The 21425-nt window shown below is 31.6% G+C and overlaps 1 protein-coding gene across 1 annotated transcript; it reads left to right on the forward strand.

Annotated features, from left to right (window-relative positions):
* The first annotated feature begins 1153 nt into the window (after window positions 1-1153).
* Window positions 1154-21361, forward strand: LOC130653984 (lysosome membrane protein 2-like). The gene is made up of 13 exons (XM_057456486.1): window positions 1154-7880; window positions 8305-8462; window positions 8675-8819; window positions 8946-9206; window positions 17224-17327; window positions 17502-17551; window positions 17667-17736; window positions 17815-17990; window positions 18592-18710; window positions 19646-19719; window positions 19890-19944; window positions 20218-20391; window positions 20484-21361. Exons 1-13 carry the CDS (start codon window positions 7749-7751, stop codon window positions 20487-20489), a joined length of 1524 nt encoding a protein of 507 aa, XP_057312469.1. The 5' UTR covers window positions 1154-7748; the 3' UTR covers window positions 20490-21361.
* The last annotated feature ends 64 nt before the right edge of the window (window positions 21362-21425 follow it).

Here is a 21425-nt window from a genome sequence, read left to right on the forward strand (position 1 = left end):
CTATATAGACAAGTACTTAAGAAGGACTTGTCCAGGGAGCTATTTTCTAATAAAAGTTGTTTTCTGCTTCAGTCTTGTGACGCGAGATGTAGGAACCTCGTAAATTAGAATAGATCATTGGATTCTAGGGATAAGAATGTTTTTCAAAACAAAAAGTCTCTGTCTCCCTTTCAAACATGAACCGTTAAGGATGGTAATTTTCTATAGTTGTATAAAAAGGGAACTTGTAGTGTGCAGTAATATCTTATTAGGCCAAAAAAAAACTTTATTAATTTAACAATTAAATACAAAAACTTTATGCTGTAAATAAGTAACACGTCAAACACTAAATCGTCAAGGTTGTATGTTTATAACAGGGTGACCACTCCTCCTTAAATAACCTTAGACAAAAAATCTCCCTTAAAAGTACTTAAATATACTTAAAAAATTGAAATTTTAGCTATTCTCCTTAATTTCTCCTTATTTCTTAATTTTTCTGATCGTAACTTTTTTGGAAATGTGTTTATGGATTGTTCATCACCAGTGAAATAAGACATATTTCTTTGTTACCTGAAATCCTATATTTTATATCTTTCAGGGCATGGTTTATATGTATATTTGTACAATATGTATAATTTTCTTATCATAGAGCATAGTGAGTAACATAAATTGGTTTTCTCCTGAATTATCCTTATTTTTTATATTTTTATTCTCGTTCGCAGCAAAATATCCTTAAAAAAATGTGAATTTGTCTCCTTAATTCTACTTAATATCCTTACTTTTGTTCTCATTTTATTAATGGTCACCCTGTATGAGTTCATAAAATCCAAGTATGTGTTAGTATTGTTTTGGTGAAAACATTGTGGTAAAAATAATCCATCTCACAGAAGTTTAAACCAATGAGCATTTATATTATACTAGTCGTTGCCCGTGGAAAAATCCACTGGTTCGCCCGTCCTTTATATTTACCCGTCGCAACAAAGTGGATAAAAATGTATTGCATTTGATATTCGTGTTTCCGTAACATCATTTTCTAACTCAGCGGGGGGTCCGCGCAGAGACAGACAGACGACGGCTAGTATTATAGAGACTCTATTTTATTTTGATACATTTCGATTTTGTGTGATCATTTTCAGATAAATTCATGCAGTTCAAAATAATTAAAAACCTACAAAAAAAAACAGACGCAAAGCCCAAGAGAAAACAACTGAAAAAAGAACTGTATATATATTAAAACTTCATAAGTAAATTCCGACTTTTATATTCGTCTCTAGTGTTTAGTTGAGGACGTAATTGTTTTGTTTAAGCTTCCAAGGTTATTAGATGGTTTATTAATCAATTGTTGGTTTAAACTTCTGTTAAAACTTTATTGGGATAACATTTCGCATTAACATTAAGTTTTGCGTTTAGCCGAATCGGCAAAATTTTCCAGATTTCGCAGGAATTTTTGTTTCGTGGTAAGATTTTTCGCGGATTTCTGATTTATAGAAAACTCGTAAATTAAAAATTTTGTGTAATTGACTAAAATAAGAAAGTAAATATAAAAAAACTAGAAAAAGAAGAAAGAGTTACTGTTATTTGAATAGAAAATATTATCTTTTTTTTTTTTGGAAGTTGCTATGTTATAACAGTTTAATATATTCTAAAGTATCTTCGAAGTGATTTACTTGTTTTACCGCCGTAAATAAGTTGCATAGGCAAAAAGGTACCACTGAAAGTTATAACAAAAATCTTGTACTTCTCAACTTTTGTAACAATGTCGTACAAATACTAATACTTAATTTCTTCGAATGCGCCATCTGGTATTTCTTATTTGAATCTTGTTGCTTTCCCTTTAGCGAAACAAATCCGATGAAAATAGGCTTCGAGCCTAGTGGGAAGATTCTATGTCGATTTCTCCAACTAATCCGGGGTAGCGAGCCATTATTGCTTTTGCGGTATTTACAGCAGTGCCTCTAGGAATCTCGCATACGTGGTTACCTATAGCTGTCAAGTACTTTTGAACCATGCCATCTAATGGTCCCATAAGGAGTGGTTTACTTGTTACGGTACTTTTTCGATCCGGGTTGATATAGATTTCCCCTTTCTTTTGGGTTCTGCAATTTCAGATTCGTACTTCTTTTGAAAGACTCCAACTGTACTTTCGTTCATTTTCGAATATTGTGCATTAATTGTGCATTGTGCATCATTTTGGCTAGAGTATTTTCCAATTTTGAAACCATCTTTTGGTGTACTCTACACGTAACAGATTGTCGTGTGTGACGTCCTTTACAACAAGAAATCGAACGTTTTATAGTTTTTTTTCTTCTTACTGAGAGTTTTGAAAGTAGAAATTTTCAAAGTAAGCATGGAAAAAGCAAACTTACTGAATTTACAGCGAGATTAGGGATACCTCCATTATTGTAGAATAAGAACCCCGAAGGACGAAGAAGTGTTGCAATGTTCATATGAATTTTGCAATGTATTCAATATATTTGTCAAAGAGACATGCAAGGTTTGTAGAACCATTGTTGGTCACTCGTCACGTGAACTCTCGAGGTCTACAAAGTTTCTTCTAGATCGAGGAGTTAAAATTACTTCAAAACTCATCACAACACAGAAGGTCTTCTTTTTTTCAAGGTGGTCTAGAAATTGCATGTAAAGTCTCACTCACCTTAGCTGGAACTGTAAGAAATCACTCATTGACTGGTATCTAGAAATCGTTAAACCAACTATACAGAGTCAATAAACAAAATAATATTGGGTTTTTTCTTATGGCCAAACGAATCTGCTTCTCGCAAGATGCAATCGCCAGGAGATCGGATTGTTGAGGATTAACACGTTATTTGTATTTCCATCTGTAGTTACTGTTTTATTCAGACATAAAAAAGGCATACGAGAAGTTTAATAAAGCATGATCTTGTCATACTTTTAATTCTTTAATGAAAAAGGTACTCATTGCACGTATCGCCCCTGCAAATATTTTATTAGACTGTTTGATCGAATCACAAAGAGGTTACCTTTTGTCATCAGTTAAGCAGGGTCCTTTGCATGAGTAATTTAAAACTAAAGTTTGAAAAATTTTTCATTATCGAGATCCTTGGTGTTTAAGGAGGTAGGTGTATTGATACTGTCTGTTTCCTGTTTTGGGAAGAACCTGAACTAAAACCAGAGTCTGGTTGTGAAAGCTGAACCACCATAAATAATAACAGGTTCATCACAGTACTCAACTATCAATTTTTCAGACCCACATAACTCACCTCTACCCCTTTCGAGTTTTCCCACATGTCGTTAGCTATTAATGTAGGTTTTTCTGGGCCAACGTCCTCTACATTTTATCGAGTCATCATTACGTCATCATTATCGTGCTAATTGGGTTTATCAGAATTATAGTCGTTTTTGTTACATGTCATACTGATTTTGTATTCCTTCAGGGAATTTATAAGCTGCTCCTTAAACTCTGGATTCTGTTTAAACTTCTTGTCTGCTGCCTCGCTCGCCGTTATTGATTTCCTTCTGTTTTGGATTTCTTTTCTTTTCAACTCAGCGTTCGGGCTGGCAAAGTGATATTATATGAGCCAAGTAAACCAACCTAATCAACCCCTCCGTCTTGATAAAACGAGCCAGCTCTCCCAGCCAGTTGTCTCGCCACGTACAACGTCAAATATTTTTTAGTATCTATCTGCCATTATAATGCATATGGCGAGCTATAACCGAGTCAACCTGCCAACCGAGTCAATAATCAGACTCCTAGTTGACTAGCTAGCGTTTATCGCGGCAATTTAGTCGAAGTTGTCAACACAACCATAGAGCTATTTAACTACTTGCAATTATTTACCCACACAGTACACACAGGTATTGGGAATGGTAGCCCTAGTCCGGTTATGGTAGGGATTCGTAGCGTTAAAAAGCCCAAGAAATAAATGCTGAATTAATACTGGCTTCACGTTTATTATGGGTGGAGAACAACAGAGTTTGTCTGTTACAGACACATGAAAGTAGCGTATTAGTATTATAAGACTAGTTGTTTGAACGCGTATTTATATATAAAGCTAAAAATAAAACTAACGAAATAGGTAACAACGTTAAAAATTGTTATTGTTCGTAGATTTTCCCGTACATTAATACATTACAAAACAACCACACACCCTTAAAACCCATAACAGTGAATTTAAATTAGCATACAATTTCCATCTGATCAGCTTTGTTTTATCACATGATTTGTTCTCACCTATTAAAAAAGCTAATAACACGCAAAGGAGTAAAAAGACAGGAAACAAACTATAAAAGTTAATTCACCATAAGTGTTACATAATAAATTTAGTTCGTGGAGAATGTTTCTTTTGAGAATTTAGTTTATGAAGTATATACAAAACGTTTGTATGGATATGGTTAATAGACGTCGCTGCATAAAATTGTAAACAATAAAATATTGTCATGTCACAGAGAGATGAAATTAGCGTATTGATGGTTATTTTTAATCATGAATTTGCTGCAGCTGTAACCCTTGCTTCTACTTTGCAATTATTTTTTCTAACCTTGTTCAATTTTGTTTTCACATTAGTAAAATTGTTTTATACAGTGGAAGCTCGCTCGCTCAGCGGACCCGTTTGTCAGACTTTGTCCGCTTTAGAGAGGTGTCTGCCTTTGAAAGATTTTGCTTATTTTGGCAAAAAGCGTGCGAAAAAATTCTTACCCTCCGCTCTCCATCCCCCCTCATTAGACATGCCCATACTACACAAGGAAACGTTTTTGAAAGACCATTTGGCTCGAATTTATTTTATGTAGTAAAACGAAAGTATCGTGAACAAGTGCTTGGACAAAAAGAAAAACAATAAAATATTGATTTTTGATACTTTGGTCACAATTTTTCTTTGTTCGTTTTATAGAAGTCTTAAATATTATTATAATTTTCGGGGGTAAATTATGATAAAATTACTAATTTGTGTTCCAGTGACTAATGTTTCCGTCCGGTCAAAAGTTTTCCCCGACTAATAATTTTCTCCGAACTTTAACCCGACTATAGATTTTCCAAAAACTTTATCACTGGCCTCTTTTAAATAAATTGTTTCACTTTTGTTCCTATTTTCAAATACAGTAGACGTCCGTTAATTCGAATGCCACTTAATTCGGACTTTCCGTTATTTCGAACAAATTGCCAATTCCCTTGAATTTGCTTTAATAAAGTCTTATGTTTTGAGCTGCTTAATTCGAACTCCGCTAATTCGAACATTTCGCTAATTCGAACAATTTTTTGGTCCCAAGACTACGTTATGCTCGTTAATTCGAACTTTTGTGTATCGATAAATAAAGTCTAATGGGGAAATAAAAAAAAAACGCTTTTATTTTTATTCATTTTTATTACATCAATGGTGGCAAAATTTCTTTTAATTTATTAATAAAATTGGGATTTCCAATAAAATGAAATCTACAAGGAATATAGAGGCCTTGCCCATCGCCAAGCAAACAACGTTGAAAGTTTTTTTTTTAAAAAGTTGTAGTAAAGTTGTAACAAAGTTATATTAGCATAACCCCTTTAAACGTTCATTAAAATTCTTGTTTTTTCTGAACTTCCGATAATCCGAACATTCTTTAATTCGAACAAATAATTTAGTCCCTTGCGTGTTCTAATTAACGGACTTCTACTGTATAATCATTAATAGCCGACCATACGATAGAGAAATCGTTTATAGACAGTACATGGTCACACTTTGAGATGAGATAGCTGTTCTTTGACGAGATCGAACGTGTTTACATGTTAGAAATGCCCAAATGTTCGAAGATTCAATTCGAAGTTGCATCGATCACACGTAAATATGTAAACAGTACAATAATAATAGATTCTTTATCAATTTTTTCCTTTAAATGAAAATGCTACTAAGTTTATATTAAAGGGAATTAAGCCTCAAACTTAAATAGCATTATTTCGGTTAACATTATGTTCATTTCTCAAATTCTGTTTAAAATTTTGAATAATAAATATTATTTGGATTGATTTTAATATAAAAGGTTCCCCTTCTATGAGCGAACGCTAAGCACCATTTAAATTTTCTATCGTGACGTATCTTACGCTGCTGCGAGTTATGGAAAACTGAATACTCCAAACCAGAACTTGAAAAAGTGACTTATGAATCTAGTGATAGAGAAGAAAAAGACAAATTGAATTCAAGCAAAAAAATTTGCATTGGTGTACCTGTACAAGTTGCGTTATTTTCAATTCCTTCACTCTTGTGAAATGCAAGTCTTGCCAAGAATTCTCCATTTTATTGAATGACAAGTTGAATAATAACAAGTGCATCACGATGCATAAGGATTTTGAAATTTTATGTTTAAACCGCACAGTGTTAGAGACAGCCAGCATACGACATCGACGATACTAGAAAAATATAACAAACTCTCCACATTTACTAATAAGTACGTTTTTCTTCAAAAAATATGTTTCTCGTATATATTTTCAAAGACCATATTTCTCATAGTCACACCAAAATAAAACATTCTTCGTATCTTCTTATCTTTTCACTTTTCGCTTTATAATCTTACAGGTCCATGCGCTATGAAAATACACAACATCGCAGATTATTAATTAAATTAAAAATAATTTCATTCCTTGGATATCAAATAAAAAAGGAGAAGAGCCCATGTGCCTCAAATAACAATTTGTTTCAAAGACGTTTTGACGAATGAATAATTTCAATAATTTTATCCTGCTTTACACTATAACTTAAACTTTGATTCCTTGTACGGACATGAGGTACACCAGTTACTGACAGTACATGGCCTGGGTACATTATTTTGAAAGGCTTGGAAAATGATGTCGCGTAGTGATTCTAGCTTGTGTTGTGCAAAAAATAAGGGAAATATCTTATAATCCAAATGGAAAGTATACTGGTTTCAAAGAATTTGTTGAAATATAACGGAACTTAACATTTTCAAACAAACAATAACAACGAAAAAGCGAAATAAAGTACAACGGATCAGAGTTATTTTTTTTTTTGAATCGTTACGTTAGTTCACATTGTGTAAACAACTTTTAAAAAAGACAATAATGAAGAGATCAAAAAATTGAAATGAGCCTAAAATACGTCGTAGATCTCCATTGCAGATATTGTTTTGATTTTAACATGGCGATTACTGTTGTCAACTTTTATGCTAGAAAAGGGATGTAAATTCAAAGAATTTCAATTTTTTTTATATACCATCAAAATATGTAGGGTTTGTAAAAGATATTTCCAAAGAAAAAAAATTTCGGCTTAATTCCCCTTTAGTAACCATTTAGGTACATAATCCGAAAATACTTATAGCAGCGAGAAATTGTGTATTTGTAAGTGCCGGTGGCTAATTTTTCAATGTAAATATTTATAAATTAAATTCTTCTTTATAGAGCCTCTGTGTTTTTCGGCGGAAGCATATTAGATAAGCCTCGTTTTCGTTTGCATAGTGAGAAGAACGAAACTAGTCGCACGCGAAAGGAAGCTCTGAAATTCTAAAAACAATGTTACACTGGTACTTTGAATTTAATAATTTTTAACCTAGAATTCGTTAATAATATTATGTATGTAAAGTAACTTTCTGTTTTTAGAAGACACTACCTGATCAAACTTTTATTGGGGGGACAAAAGGCGTGTCCTGGTTTATTTATATAGTCTTCTTTAAAGAACTGGGGACAAGTTTATTTCCTTTTGTTCAAAGTTACATAACTTATTTTCAACAAGAAAGTGTCATGCAATGACTTGTTTTGACAAACAAAATAGAATTATTACCAGTAGAGCTTTCTAATTTGAGTATTAAAGATGTGGCAAAAAAGAGTACGTACAGTGATTAATTGTCGATGTTGTGTGGTGTGTTTGGCTCTTTTATTGATTTGTCTTGGTGTTACTGCCTTGCTTTGGTTCCATACATTATACAAAAATATTTTGACAAAGGTATGAGTTTTCTGAATCAGTTTGACTGAATGCAAACCTAAAAATATTTGACAGAAGAGATGCGTATTTTCTGTCTTATAAGAATCATGGTTAATTATCTACTCCCACAAAGTTGCATAACTTAATTTTTTTTTTCTTGTTTTTAAGTACGTCTGTCTATCTCTGTATATGCATTTTGAATTCCGGATAAAGCTGCCCATTAATTTTCAGTGAATCAATGTTAAGACTCTTTTTTAAACATGCAAACGGAAAATCATTCATCACATTAAAACTAGAATGTCTTTATCTACTTGATCTCTTGAAACTCCAGAAAGGTGGAGCTAAGTCAGGCAGATTTGTTGTTGAAAAAACGGTTGGGAAGAATAATAAAAAATTAATCAGCTGAGAATTATTTAAAATTAGTTTCATTTGCTGTCTTTTTTAGAAACTGACCATGACCCCTGGTAATGATGCGTATGATAATTGGTTAAACCCGCCAAATGGAGTCTACATGAAGTATTATTTCTTTAACTATACAAATGTCGAAGAAATTAAAGCAGGAGCAAAACCTTTGGTAAAACAGATCGGTCCTTATACGTACAAGTAAGTGTTAGATTGTTGTACCCTGCTCACAATGGTGGAATATTGGGTTTCTTATGTGATAAATCCTTTTTTTTTAGTATTTATAATAAGTATATTGTATAAAGATATAATATTTAATATTTAAGACATAAAGATATAGAAGTCCTCTTCTTTTCTTGTCTGTTGTATCTAAGTTAATGCTTCAATCGTAAGCTGTTATTTATTTAATTCAGAGGTATAGTAAAAAATACAGTGGTAGCTTCTGATCAGTTTCATATAACTTACAAAGAAAAATTGACATATTACTTTCATGATGGCATGTCATGTGTCAATTGTAGCAAGGATGATGTCATTGTTACACCAAGTTCTACTGCTGCGGTGAGTTTTTTGGCGCTTTAAATATCTATGAAAAAAAATATGAAATTGATTAAAGGAGATACACAGTCAGTTTCTTACAATTTAATTTTTATGTTTATATTTTGATGCGTGTTTTTATATTTTTAGACACTGCTAGATAGCTTATACAAATTGCATATTGGAAAAAATTCGTCATATTTCCAGCGGTTTGCACTTAAAGCCTTGAATATTATATTCAAAACCCACAATGTTCACTTGTTTCAACCACTCACAGTTGATGAGATTCTATGGGGGTATAACGACACCTTCTTGGAATATTTGCAGCAAGAAGAAGAAAAATACGGATGGATTTTAAAAGCATTGGGTTGGAATCTTCCACCAATTCCAACGACGTTTATTGCTTTGCAAGTACGTGTTGAGATGTCTTTTGTTCCGTTTTTAATTTCACTTTTATTCCTTGTTGTTTTTTTCACTTTATCAACGTCTCAAATTGCAGTTGCAACGTCACAGCTTTCTAATACTCCAAATACAGTTTCGTCCCTCACGGGGGTCCGAACTCGCATAAATTCTACCTCGGTTTATTAACCTGATACGCTAACCAATAAGCTACGATTTTTATAGCGAATTTAATACGTTTAAAAACCAGTTGTGGCTATGCAAGGTGGTTTAAAATAAAAAGTCTTAAGAAGACAGTGACTAAAGTGATTAAAATGATAGCATAGAATTTTAAATCACTTTTTGGACGGAATCAAACGACAATGATAGGATACAATTATGTATTTGTCGTAATAATTAGAAAAATATAAATAAAAAAAGATTTTAATCTATATTATAATACCCGTATACGTCTGTCCGTCCGTCACGCAAAATGGCAGCTTAGCTGTGCAAGTAGCGAGAAGCACCCAATGCAGTAAAAAAAGGACGGGCGTACCCGTGGATTTTTTTTGGCGGGCTAACAACTAGTCTATATTTTAATACCCGTATACGTCTGTCCGTTTGTCTGTCTGTCACGCAAAATGGTAGCTTAGCTGTGCAAGTAGCGAGACGCACGCAGTGCGGTATAAAAAGGACGGGCGAACCCGTGGATTTTTCCACGGGCTAATGACTAGTAGTGTAAAATATTTCAAGGGCAAATAAAGAATCGTCTGAAATGTTGAACAGTCGTAAGACAACAGTAGTCCAACTAAATATCGCTGTACAAAATATATATAGGACAAAACTTCGGAGTTATTTTACAAATTAACTAGCTAACAATTTTGCTAACAAATGGAACGTTATTTTTATTTCCGCAAATATGAATATGAATGGGAATACATAAACTTTATTAATGTTAGAGTTAAGATACCACGTTTTAAATTTCTTGAACAGCGAAAAATGATAACACAGAAACTCGTTGTGTCCCGGTAGCACAGGAACGAAGTTCCACTAAAATAAAGGACCAATCAGGAAAATGAAGCTCTTGAGATTCCTTTAAGAGCTCTTTAGATCCCCGAAAGCAGTCTGAAATTGGCAAAAAGATTAAACCAACTCAGTACTGAAGAGAAGAAGTTTCTTTAACTTTTTGTTTCATTTAGTTTTTTTAACTACTCTTTAGTCAGTCACTTTTCATTTATTTGTATTAGTTTCTACAGGTTAAGATAAATATACTGTCACGTTTTTAAGCCTTATATAAATCTTAAACAATTTTAGGATTTCGGCTACAGGCGTAGATTTATTAGGGAGCCATGCTCGTCCCCAGAGCTCTTTGAGATAACCACGAAAGTAGCTATGGACCCGTGTGGTCACGTGATGGATTCTGATTGGTCTATTATTAGAGATATATGTTTTTCCGTAAAGGATTGTATTTAGCATTTAAATGTAAACAAACATGGCAGTGGGAGAAAAGAAAGATGGAAATACTTGCGTTTAATTATGCCGTGACAGCAGATATTAAGGGTTATATATATCTACCAAAAACATAATTCAGCTCTTTCTTTTAAAAACATTCACTGTTAGTATTTGGCCATTTTTTACATAGTTAGCCTCAAGTGTCACACTTAGTCCTCCAGGCAGGCTGAAGGGAGTTGGTCTGCTAACTAACATAACTATGCTACTAGCTAGCTAGCTAGCTAGCTAGCTAAAAGTTACTGCATGCTATGCAATTTTCATTCATGCAGAAGGGAATTGTTTTTAGTAAACCAGGTGGAAGTCACAGCTTAGTATTGGAAAGTATTGAACTAAATACTGTGATGTCACACTGGAGGTAAGGAAAAACGTTATAGCTCGTAGTGGTAGTTAGCTACACTTTTTTGGGGTTCTCTTTCCCTAAAAAATAAATATTGTTGTACCCTTGTGACGTTCAACGATAGGCCATCCTATTTTCTTTTTTGTGGAATCAGCTCAAGTATTTTGAGTCCAAATGTTAATTATTTTGGAAATTCTGACGCAATCTCGCCAAAGTTAATTCCTGCAAATAATTTTAAATTATCTCATTTGCACTATATGCACTATTTTTTTACAGTATATATTATATATTTTTGTCCAAAAAGCTAGATTTAAACAGGAAATTAAAAGCACAAGTAATTATTTCATAAAATGAGATTATTTTCATTGAATATAACTATAAAAGAATTATGTAATGGTAAGTCATTTTTTGAATGAATTTGCAATAATTTGGTTGCTGTTACAGAGGTGGTCACAACCATTGTTTGATTTTTCATCAAATAATAAAAAAATAAGGCATGAGAATTGTGGCAAAACTGATAATATTTTTTGGTTATGATTTTATGTTTTCAGCCATTTAGGTTAATATTTGGAGCATATTGGAATGTATGTTAATATTTAATCGTTACAATTATCATTGATAGCACCAACTGCTTTTCAGCTTCTGGGAGATGATATCATTATAATTTCGCATAATAGTGGAACTTTTAAGTCCAAAACCTTTGAACCAATAAATATGTTATTCAAAAAGAAAAAAAGAATCTTAAACAAATTTCCAAGTTCTTTTATATGAAGCAAGAAGCCCTGCGCCTTAAAGATTTCCGCCATTAGCCATAATTTGAAAAAAGATATAAAATCGTGACATACTTGTCACGATTTTATAGCTATAATACATTATCTTTCACCAAAAATATCCAACCTCAACAATTCGTCTTTAAATTAAAATTCATTGATTAAAATTAGTTTTGCTAAATATAGCTTTAATCTACGTGCTTGCGAAATTGTACAGAAGGAAATGACGTAATTATTAAAGGGAAACGTTAATAACATCAAAGATGGCGCATTATAAGACAATCTTCATTATGCTACACTAGCATATTATGCTACACTACGAGCTTTAACCTTCGATAGCATATAAACTTTAAAATAAATTATTGTTCATTGGATAATAAAACAATTTGTTGCACTGTTACCGTATTTTCAGGTATCTAATCCCCGGGTTATAAGTTTATTTTTACGACTTCCACCGTTGGTGCAGGTTATAATGTGGTGCGGGTTTGCGGGTTATGTGAATGAAGAAAATAGTACCAACGGGATAAAATACGTACATTAATATAACTACATGCGCGATCCTATATCTACGTAACTTTAATGATTTGCTCCTGGTAATAAAGCAATATACCAGGTATCATTTTTTAGGTTAAATTGCGGGTATTTCATAACCTAGTGCCCAGGACTAAATTATTAATTCCTGTTAAAAATTTTAAAAAATGGTAAAATTAAAGTATAGATAATAATTTTCTTTTTTATCTTCGCTACCTTCGAGCAACAGGTGGCCACTGAAAATATCAAAAATAAAATACAATTAATAAGACACACGCAACTATCTCCTCCTCATTGCCGCCATTCATTTTATCATGCACACTGTGATTGCTGAGATATAAATAGATCACAAGTTTCTATAAACATTAGATAAGAACTATTTTTTTTATCACGCTACTCTTTTTTTTTCACGCTACTCTTTTTTTTTATCACGCTACTCTTTTCTTTTTTTCACGCTACTCTTTTTTTTTTCACGCTACTCTTTTTTTTATCACGCTACACTTTTCTTTTTTTCACGCTACTCTTTTTTTTTATCACGCTACTCTTTTTTTTTTCACGCTACTCTTTTTTTTATCACGCTACACTTTTCTTTTTTTCACGCTACTCTTTTTTTTATCACGCTACTCTTTTCTTTTTTTCACGCCACTCTTTTTTATCACGCTACTCTTTTTTTTTATCACGCTACACTTTTCTTTTTTTCACGCTACTCTTTTTTTTTCACGCTACTCTTTTTTTTATCACGCTACTCTTTTTTTTTTATCACGCTACACTTTTCTTTTTATCACGCTACACTTTTTTTTTATCACGCTACTTTTTTTTTTTTTATCACGCTACTCTTTTTTTTTTATCACGCTACTCTTTTTTTTTATCACGCTTTTTTTATCACGCTACTCTTTTTTTTTTATCACGCTACTCTTTTTTTTTATCACGCTACTCTTTTTTTTATCACGCTACTCTTTTTTTTTATCACGCTACTTTTTTTTTTATCACGCTACTCTTTTTTTTTATCACGCTACTCTTTTTTTTTATCACGCTACTCTTTTTTTTATCACGCTACTCTTTTTTTTTATCACGCTACTTTTTTTTTTATCACGCTACTCTTTTTTTTTATCACGCTACTCTTTTTTTTATCACGCTACTCTTTTTTTTCACGCTACTCTTTTTTTTTTTATCACGCTACTTTTTTTTTTTATCACGCTACTCTTTTTTTTTATCACGCTACTCTTTTTTTTTATCACGCTACTCTTTTTTTTATCACGCTACACTTTTCTTTTTTTCACGCTACACTTTTCTTTTTTTCACGCTACACTTTTCTTTTTTTCACGCTACTCTTTTTTTTTCACGCTACTCTTGAAACTTTATTCCGACTGATAAAGACCGTTTTTGTGTTCTCTTAATTACCGTAATGGTTTCGTAGACACTAAATTAAAAATTGGACAAAAAAATTAAAATTGGTAAAAAATGGTGTTTGGTTAAAAAAATGTCCGTGGGTTTAACTTAGCGAAAGTTTGGTTACTTTTTGCCGACTTTTTTGACCGAAAAGATATCCTAAAAAAATGGAAGAAAAATCACCGGAAACGGTCTGTGACTTCTTTGACTAAAATAGTCAAGAATCCCAACATAATTTTACTTATCACTAAGAAATCAAAAGAAATTCGTTTTAATATGCTCCACGAAAGCTCATTTAACTGGTCTATGACAATTATTTGTAATATATATGACCAACTATGCTAACAAATCACAAAAATCAAATAATAATAATATTATAATTCCATCTCTACCGTCTTCTTCCTGTCTTGTCGCATTTAAAATTTTAAAATGATAAGAAAGAAGAAACAATATATTTATAGCTTATAAAAATATCCAAGGGTTACTGTTATGCCCTCCCACACAAAGATCCGAGTTATTCGTTGCCATTTTTCTGTTCGTTCGTTGCTTTAGTTCTTACTTTTTCATAGTTACACGCTTATAATAGCGAGATTTATATCCAAGTTTTGTAGCTGTTACATATTTTAATTTGTATGATTGTTTAGTTTGCTTTGATCTATTTTTCTTTAGCATCTTACTCATTGATGCAAAACGAGTACAGGTCAACTTTGAGTCGTGACTTGTGTGAGTTGGTACTTGCTATATGCACCTTAATTTCAAGGCTTTCTATCTTGCAGGATTCATATTTATCTCGCAGCTTTTATATTTGACTTACTTTGCAATTCCAGTTAAAATTCTATTCTATTTTATTTTCGTGTTATATTTTATGTACTTCTCGTGCATTAATTATTAAAGATAATATTAATAATACTTTATGTGAACGGACTTAAAAAAATTAAATCGCGAATATAGAAAAGGCACGATTCACGAGAGGTTTTTTTTTTTTGTTATAGAAATATGTTTCAACTCATATTAGTTATGTTTTTTAGAAGTTTTTCTGCTTTGTTACTTCTTTTCTAACTTAAGTTTATTTTTTTTGTCTCGGCTCAATACTTATGTTCCCACGTGCATGTTTTTTGGACTTACATGGTATAGATGAGTGCCTATAAATTGGCCTGTGTCCGTTCGTCCCTCCTTCCGTGCGTCCGTCCGTCTGTTTCCAGCTTTTCTCAGAATTCGATCATCAGATTTTTTTAATTTTTTGCACAAAGATAAAGAACAATAGACTCTTAAATGTCACGAAGGCAGTTTTTTAGAAAAAATCCTATTGGCTCGAAAATGGCGAATTTATGTGCAAAATGAGCTGAAGCATTCCAAAAAAGAACGGTTTCTACAACATTTCTCAGGATTTGATGATTAGTTTTTTCTGATTTTTTGCACAGTGACAGGAAACGATAGGCCCTCGAATGTGACAAGTCAATTTTCTGTGAAAAAATCTTATAAGCTTAAAAGTGATGCACAAAATGAGCAAAAACAATCCCAAAATATGAGTTTTAGGACATTTCTTAGGATTGCATCATTAGCCTATTATGATTTTTTACACAAAAACAATTGACCCTCAAATGTGACACAGGCATTTTTTTGAATTTTTTTTCTGGTACATTAAGGGCTGATTCATAAGCACAAAGAGCCAAAATAGTTCAAAAATACAGATTTTTAAGCTTTTCTGAGAATTGAATTATTAGTTTTTGCTGATGTTTTGCACAAAAATAGGGTACAATAGAGCATTGAATGTGACAAAGTTAGTTTTTAAGCGAAATGTTTTTGATTAATAAAATTTTTGGTAATAACTAGTACTGGCACTATTCATTATCTATAAACTGTCTTTTTTTTCGATAAAATTGATTGTGTTGATTGAAACACAAGTTAATAAATCCAGGTGAGTATGAGAACTTTTATAGTCAGGAAGTTGGATAGTTGAAGAGTTGGTAGTCGGTGAGTTAGCTAGTTGCAACTTTTGCTGGTGACCAATCTGTAGACTTATACATTTAAAAAAATGACGTTAATGCTGTCTGGTATTACGCCATTAACAAAATATAAGCTTTTTGATTTTACTTTCTGCATATACTTTATTATTTTTTAATTTCTCTGAGATCAATGGAATTAAAAATTAACAACTTTTCCTTAAAGTGTAGTCATTGATTTAATACTGTGATGTTCATCAAGGGTAATAGCCACCATTTTTCTTCACTCATAGAGTGGCTTATAAAAAGAATAAATGTTCTTCAGTAAAGTCATAATTCCAAACTAACTCACCTACTTTATCTATCAAGATAGAGTTTTAATCTTGTCAATATCATTGCTTGTGAATAAAAAAACCTTCCCTCCAGATATATTGTATCAGGAAAAAAACTGTTGCTTGTTAAGGTTTGTGCAACGTATCAAACATTACCCCTACCACAAAGCAATACCACTAGGAGGAGTTGGTTACTGCAAATTACTAATTTAGCACCCATTTAGCACTTATTTAATTTTTAGACTATTATACTTGTTTGGTAACTGGGTGCTTATCAGTAACAAAAATGACAGATAACATATTAACAATGTTTAACCTGCTGAATGTTTTTCCAGACTTTTTGGCGCTAAGCGTTTATGTAAAACTTTTTAGCAAAAGGTGATCACTTTTTCAGACTGGCTGCTTATCTGTCCTTCCATAAATTTATCTTCATGTCACAAATGCTTTTGTTTTAACAGAATCTGCATGTGAGGCATGTAAGTTGTAACAAAAACAGCAATATCCAACGAAATGCAGCAATATGCAGCTAGAATACTGTAAAAACCATAATATTTCTGCAAAAGACGTCAAGACAAACATTAGAGTAGAGATTAAATTATTTACTTATGTAGTTTGGCGTTATTGCAATTTATTGCATGGATAATAATTCGTCCTGAATGGTATTAACTAATTCCTAAACTAATTCCTAATAGGAATTCTAGAAATACATATTTTAATTGCAGAATACGTGAAGTAAATCATTTAATTTTATAAGACCTAAAGAGGGAGATTTTTAAGTATATGTGATTTTTTAATAACCTTCAAGTTTTTAAACATGACATGTCCCTCTAATATGATGTAACTTTTGCCAGAGGAAAACTGGGATTTGCTTGACATTAGATTCTCACAAATAAAAGATGGTGATGGCGAAGTATTTTCACATGTAACCTAATATTTCCTGTTCTATAAAAGTTTGTTTAAATTATGTACACCATGTAAACAAACCTTACATATGGGAAATTTACATTTACTAGTCGTTAGCCTGTTGAAAATCCACTGGTTTGCCCGTCCTTTTTATACCGCATTGCGTGCTTCTCGATATTGCGCAGCTACCATTTTGCGTAACAGACAGACAGACGTATACTGGCATTATAATATAGATTGAACTTAATTATTTTTGATAACAAACCCATATAATGTGTTGGTTTTTCATGCTAATTGGTAATATCTGGATTAAGAAAACTTTTTTTCTTATAGTACAATGCAAGCAAACTTTCTTCATTTGTGGGGAATCAAACATTGTTAACTGGACAGCAAAACATAAACACAGTGCAAAAAATAATCCGCTGGAGAGGTTTAAGGTAATGCACTCTGGTACCACATTTTAGTTATGAAACTAAAATATTAATATTACAAATTCATAAATATACTATCAAATGATTTCCCATGCTATTGAAATTACAAAATTTCCTGAAATTTCCAGTTATTAAAAGCAAATCTATTTTTTTTATATTAAATACTTTTTTTTATTTTAGACAAGTTGACTTTTGGAATGATGAGTATGGAAATATGATTAATGGAACAGGTACAATCAACCTGTATCTCCAGTATAATAAAGGAAAAACTTACAAATTTTGACCAAGGTCGTGTAAAATTGTTTAAGCAAAAGGAACCTCAACAGCTTCAATTTTTTTTTTTAGATGCTTCTCGATTTCATCCGTTTATAAAAAAATCAGATAAGCTGTACATGTTTCTCACTTATTACTGCAGGTGAGTAATCCTGTTTATTTATGTACTACTATCACAACAATCAGTTTTCTGATTTACTCGTTCTTTATAATTTCCAAGGTCCTTGTATATCACATACGATGCTGAGCAAACCATAAAAGGAATAAAGTTGTATGGTTTTCATCTGACAGAAGAGATACTTGCGAATAGTTCGATCAACCCAAGTAATAAAGCTTTTTGTGATGAGAGGTGCTGGCCATCTGGACTTATACATATTGCTAAATGTTTGCCAGGACGTATGCTTTTTTTTATATTTAAAACCTGTTGTTATAAACGTTTTCCTTTGCTGTTATTATGTGTTAGCATAATATTTCTTGCAGTTTTCAAAGTGCCACATTTAACAGTGTAAGTGTTTGTTCGTCCGAAACTTATAATTTCTTAAAATAATAGAAAAAAGAATATATAAAGCATAATTGAGTAAATTAAGAAACCTCTAAAACTTCATTGTGTTGAAAATTGTAAAATTTTTTAAAATTTAATTTGTGGTAACATCTTGTGTTGCAAATATAAACTGTGTGTCTTCAAAACAAAACAGCATGTTTACTTTTGTGTGTTTTTGTTTACACAAGACGTTTATTTCGTCATAATATCATGTGACACATGTAAAACGTGAAACTTCTATGAATATCAGCTGAACGTTTATGTTGCAGTGTAGAATTTTAAGTATGAGAATGTGCAAAATGACTTTTCTTAAAATGGGGATGGCTTCTTCAGACGAATTTCAGGTTAGATGAAGCTCGCTTTTTAAGGTTATGAAATGTATTTCTTTCTTTTCTCTTTGTATTAAAATAGTTTAAAAACTAATAATTGATTGATTTATTTTAATTTCTGATTTAGACCCTCCAGTATTTTTATCTCTGCCACATTTTTATCTTGGAGACCAACATTTGATCGACGCTATCGATGGTATTCATCCAGAAAAAGATCTCCATGAAACTATTATCGCTGTGGAGCCAGTAAGGATGTTTTCGCTTTTATTTTAGTGAGTTCTGCTCTCCTGTGAAAAATCAGAAGGTATTAAAAAAATTTTGATTTGCTTACAAAGCTCTCGTTATTGTTTATTATCAGTGAACTGATAATAAACTTTGAGAAAGGTGAAATAAGCTACGTGTAAAGCTCGCAAATATTGCGCATGTCTTAGCTATGGTTCAAGAATTGGCATTTCTTGCACGTTTTCATATTTTAATTGAAAAAAAAAATGCCAAGCATTTCCGTTGCATTTACCTTTCTAAGATATCCAGATTCTGCTTTGGCGAATATTATAACCGCAAAGGTTTTCTTGTTAAGTCTTTGTTTATGCATATCTTTAATGTTAATAAAAGATTGTGAAAACGAGTTGAGGTTGCCATGTTTGATTGAGCAAGTAGAATGAACAGTTGCGTTTCTTTAACACACAACACAACAGCCGTATGCTGATATTTTGTTTCTGTAACAGCAAAGTTTAAAAATATAATAAAGATTTGATGAAAAGGAAAGAACATTTAAGCTACATGTCGAGTAAGCCTTATTGTATTTATAATTGTATTCACGTATTTACATTTTGGGCTTTACTCGGGCATAGGGTATGTAATGTGCCTTTATTTTATGAAAAGAACCCAGACATTTTTGAGGATGTTGTAATCTAAGCTGCTTTACGAATGCATTGCTCTCCATCGTAGAGTTTTTTTATGTACTCTAACGGAGATGTAAATAATAACCTTTTTACACTAAAATCCTCATAAAAATACATTTTTTTTGAAAAAAAATTTAAGGTATCTTTTTTAAACAGTATAATAAACGTTTTTATGAAAAAAAAATTTTTGACCTTAGTTTCCCTTTAAAGCAGTAACTCTGAACTTGAACATTCTTGTAGAACTATAAAGTCAATTAAATTTGTTTTTGTTTTTATTAGGTCACTGGACTTTCCATGAATTCACATCAGCGATTACAACTTAATTTTTTTGTTCAACCAGTCCCTTTTCTTGAGTAAGTGTTTTTTTTTAATAACATGAACCTATCATGAACCAATTGTCAAGATAGATAATTGATTAAACGAATGACGGACTTTTAGAAAAAACTTATTACTGGTAACCTGTAACGAATCTTCGTAAACAAACAATGTATTTTTAATTTATTTAACGGATTATTTTTACTAGCATGGTATCAGGTCTTCATGAGGAAATATTTTTACCAGTTTTGTATTTGGATTCAGTGAGTTTTTGTTAAATCTGTTTTTATTAATGTTATTTATTCCTCAAAGGAATTAATTTTCGCGAATTTACCTGACAATTATTATATTATAAAATCTAAATTTGATTTTTGCGAAATATTAGAAATTATTTATTTCGCGAAAATTATTTCCTGCAAAAAAAAAAAAAAAAATTAAAAAATATCTTGCTAAAAGTAATTTCCTTAAGGTACTTTTTAATAATTGTTTTCCAGTGAAGGGTACAAATAAGAGTTGCAATGTGTTTGTTATTTTAGGCTTCAGTGATTGATGACAAGAACGCTAAATTAATACGTGATGAAGTGCTCTTGCCGATGAAAATAGTTTACTACTCGAAGTATGTTTTGATGGGTATTGGAAGCATAATATTAATTTTAACTCTTACATCATGTGTGATAAAGAGGAACAAAAAAGTTGGTAAATTTTCCAAGGTACGTTGCTTTGATGTATAGTTAAATTGATTTCTGGTTTTGTGAAATATTTGAAATTTTTATTATCAGTATTTTTTTATTTTAAATTATAGTTATAACGCAGACCGCCCTGAGATTTCAAAAAAAAATTTGATGGCGAAGAAACAGAACAAGGATATTTTTATATGAAATTAATGAAATTATTTAGTTAGAGTGACGAAATTACAAAATCATTTACCTCAAAATAAAATCATTTTGTATAACTACGACTTCTTATTCAGTACCAGTCCTCGCTACAATAAAGCGCAATAACATTCTATATATCACCACCTGAGCCGAATTTTTCAATTACGGATTAACTGGTCTCTTTTCAGCGTAAAGTATTTTGAAAAATCGTGTAGTCTTAAATTAGCAAAGTATCTTTTTAATTTTAATAATGTGTTATAGTAGTTTATAGAATCTTGTTATTTGGTTTTCTTACACTTGTTCGTTTATGAAGGAGTAGTGAACTTGTTTTGTCGTTTTTTTACTTTTTGTTTTTCGTTTAAAAAGAAGCTATTTTTCGTTCGGAATTTTAGAAGCTAGTAATTTTTTGCTTTATAGATATATACATATCAACTTTTTGACAATTGTTTTTAAATATAAAAAGTAAAAAAAAAAATTATTTTCTATGTAAGTTGCATATTTAAAACATGGTAGATCCTGCATTTTGTAATCTGCCAAACAAGATATTGCTTGTCACTGCATCGGAATGAAAGATTTTTATGAGGGTTAAAGAATGGTATGAGAAAAAATAGCCTATCACTTGTCTTTGAGACAAGTGCTAAAGCCGTAAAGGTTGTCTTGCTATGTGTTGTTTGAATAAGTATGTAGAACGAATTATTTTATATGTATTTTTTATTATTATTTCGTTAATTTATAGTGTCAAATTTTTCTGATTTTAATAAATTTTCCCTGTCATTGCAATTACAACATTATGCTCATGTGATTATGTAAGACCCATTTTTTGTGTTTCTGTAACTGACAATAGAAATATCAGCCTCAACTGTTCAACA

This window comes from Hydractinia symbiolongicarpus, chromosome 8 (genome assembly GCF_029227915.1).
Source record: "Hydractinia symbiolongicarpus strain clone_291-10 chromosome 8, HSymV2.1, whole genome shotgun sequence".
In the NCBI taxonomy this organism is placed as follows: Eukaryota; Metazoa; Cnidaria; class Hydrozoa; order Anthoathecata; family Hydractiniidae; genus Hydractinia; species Hydractinia symbiolongicarpus.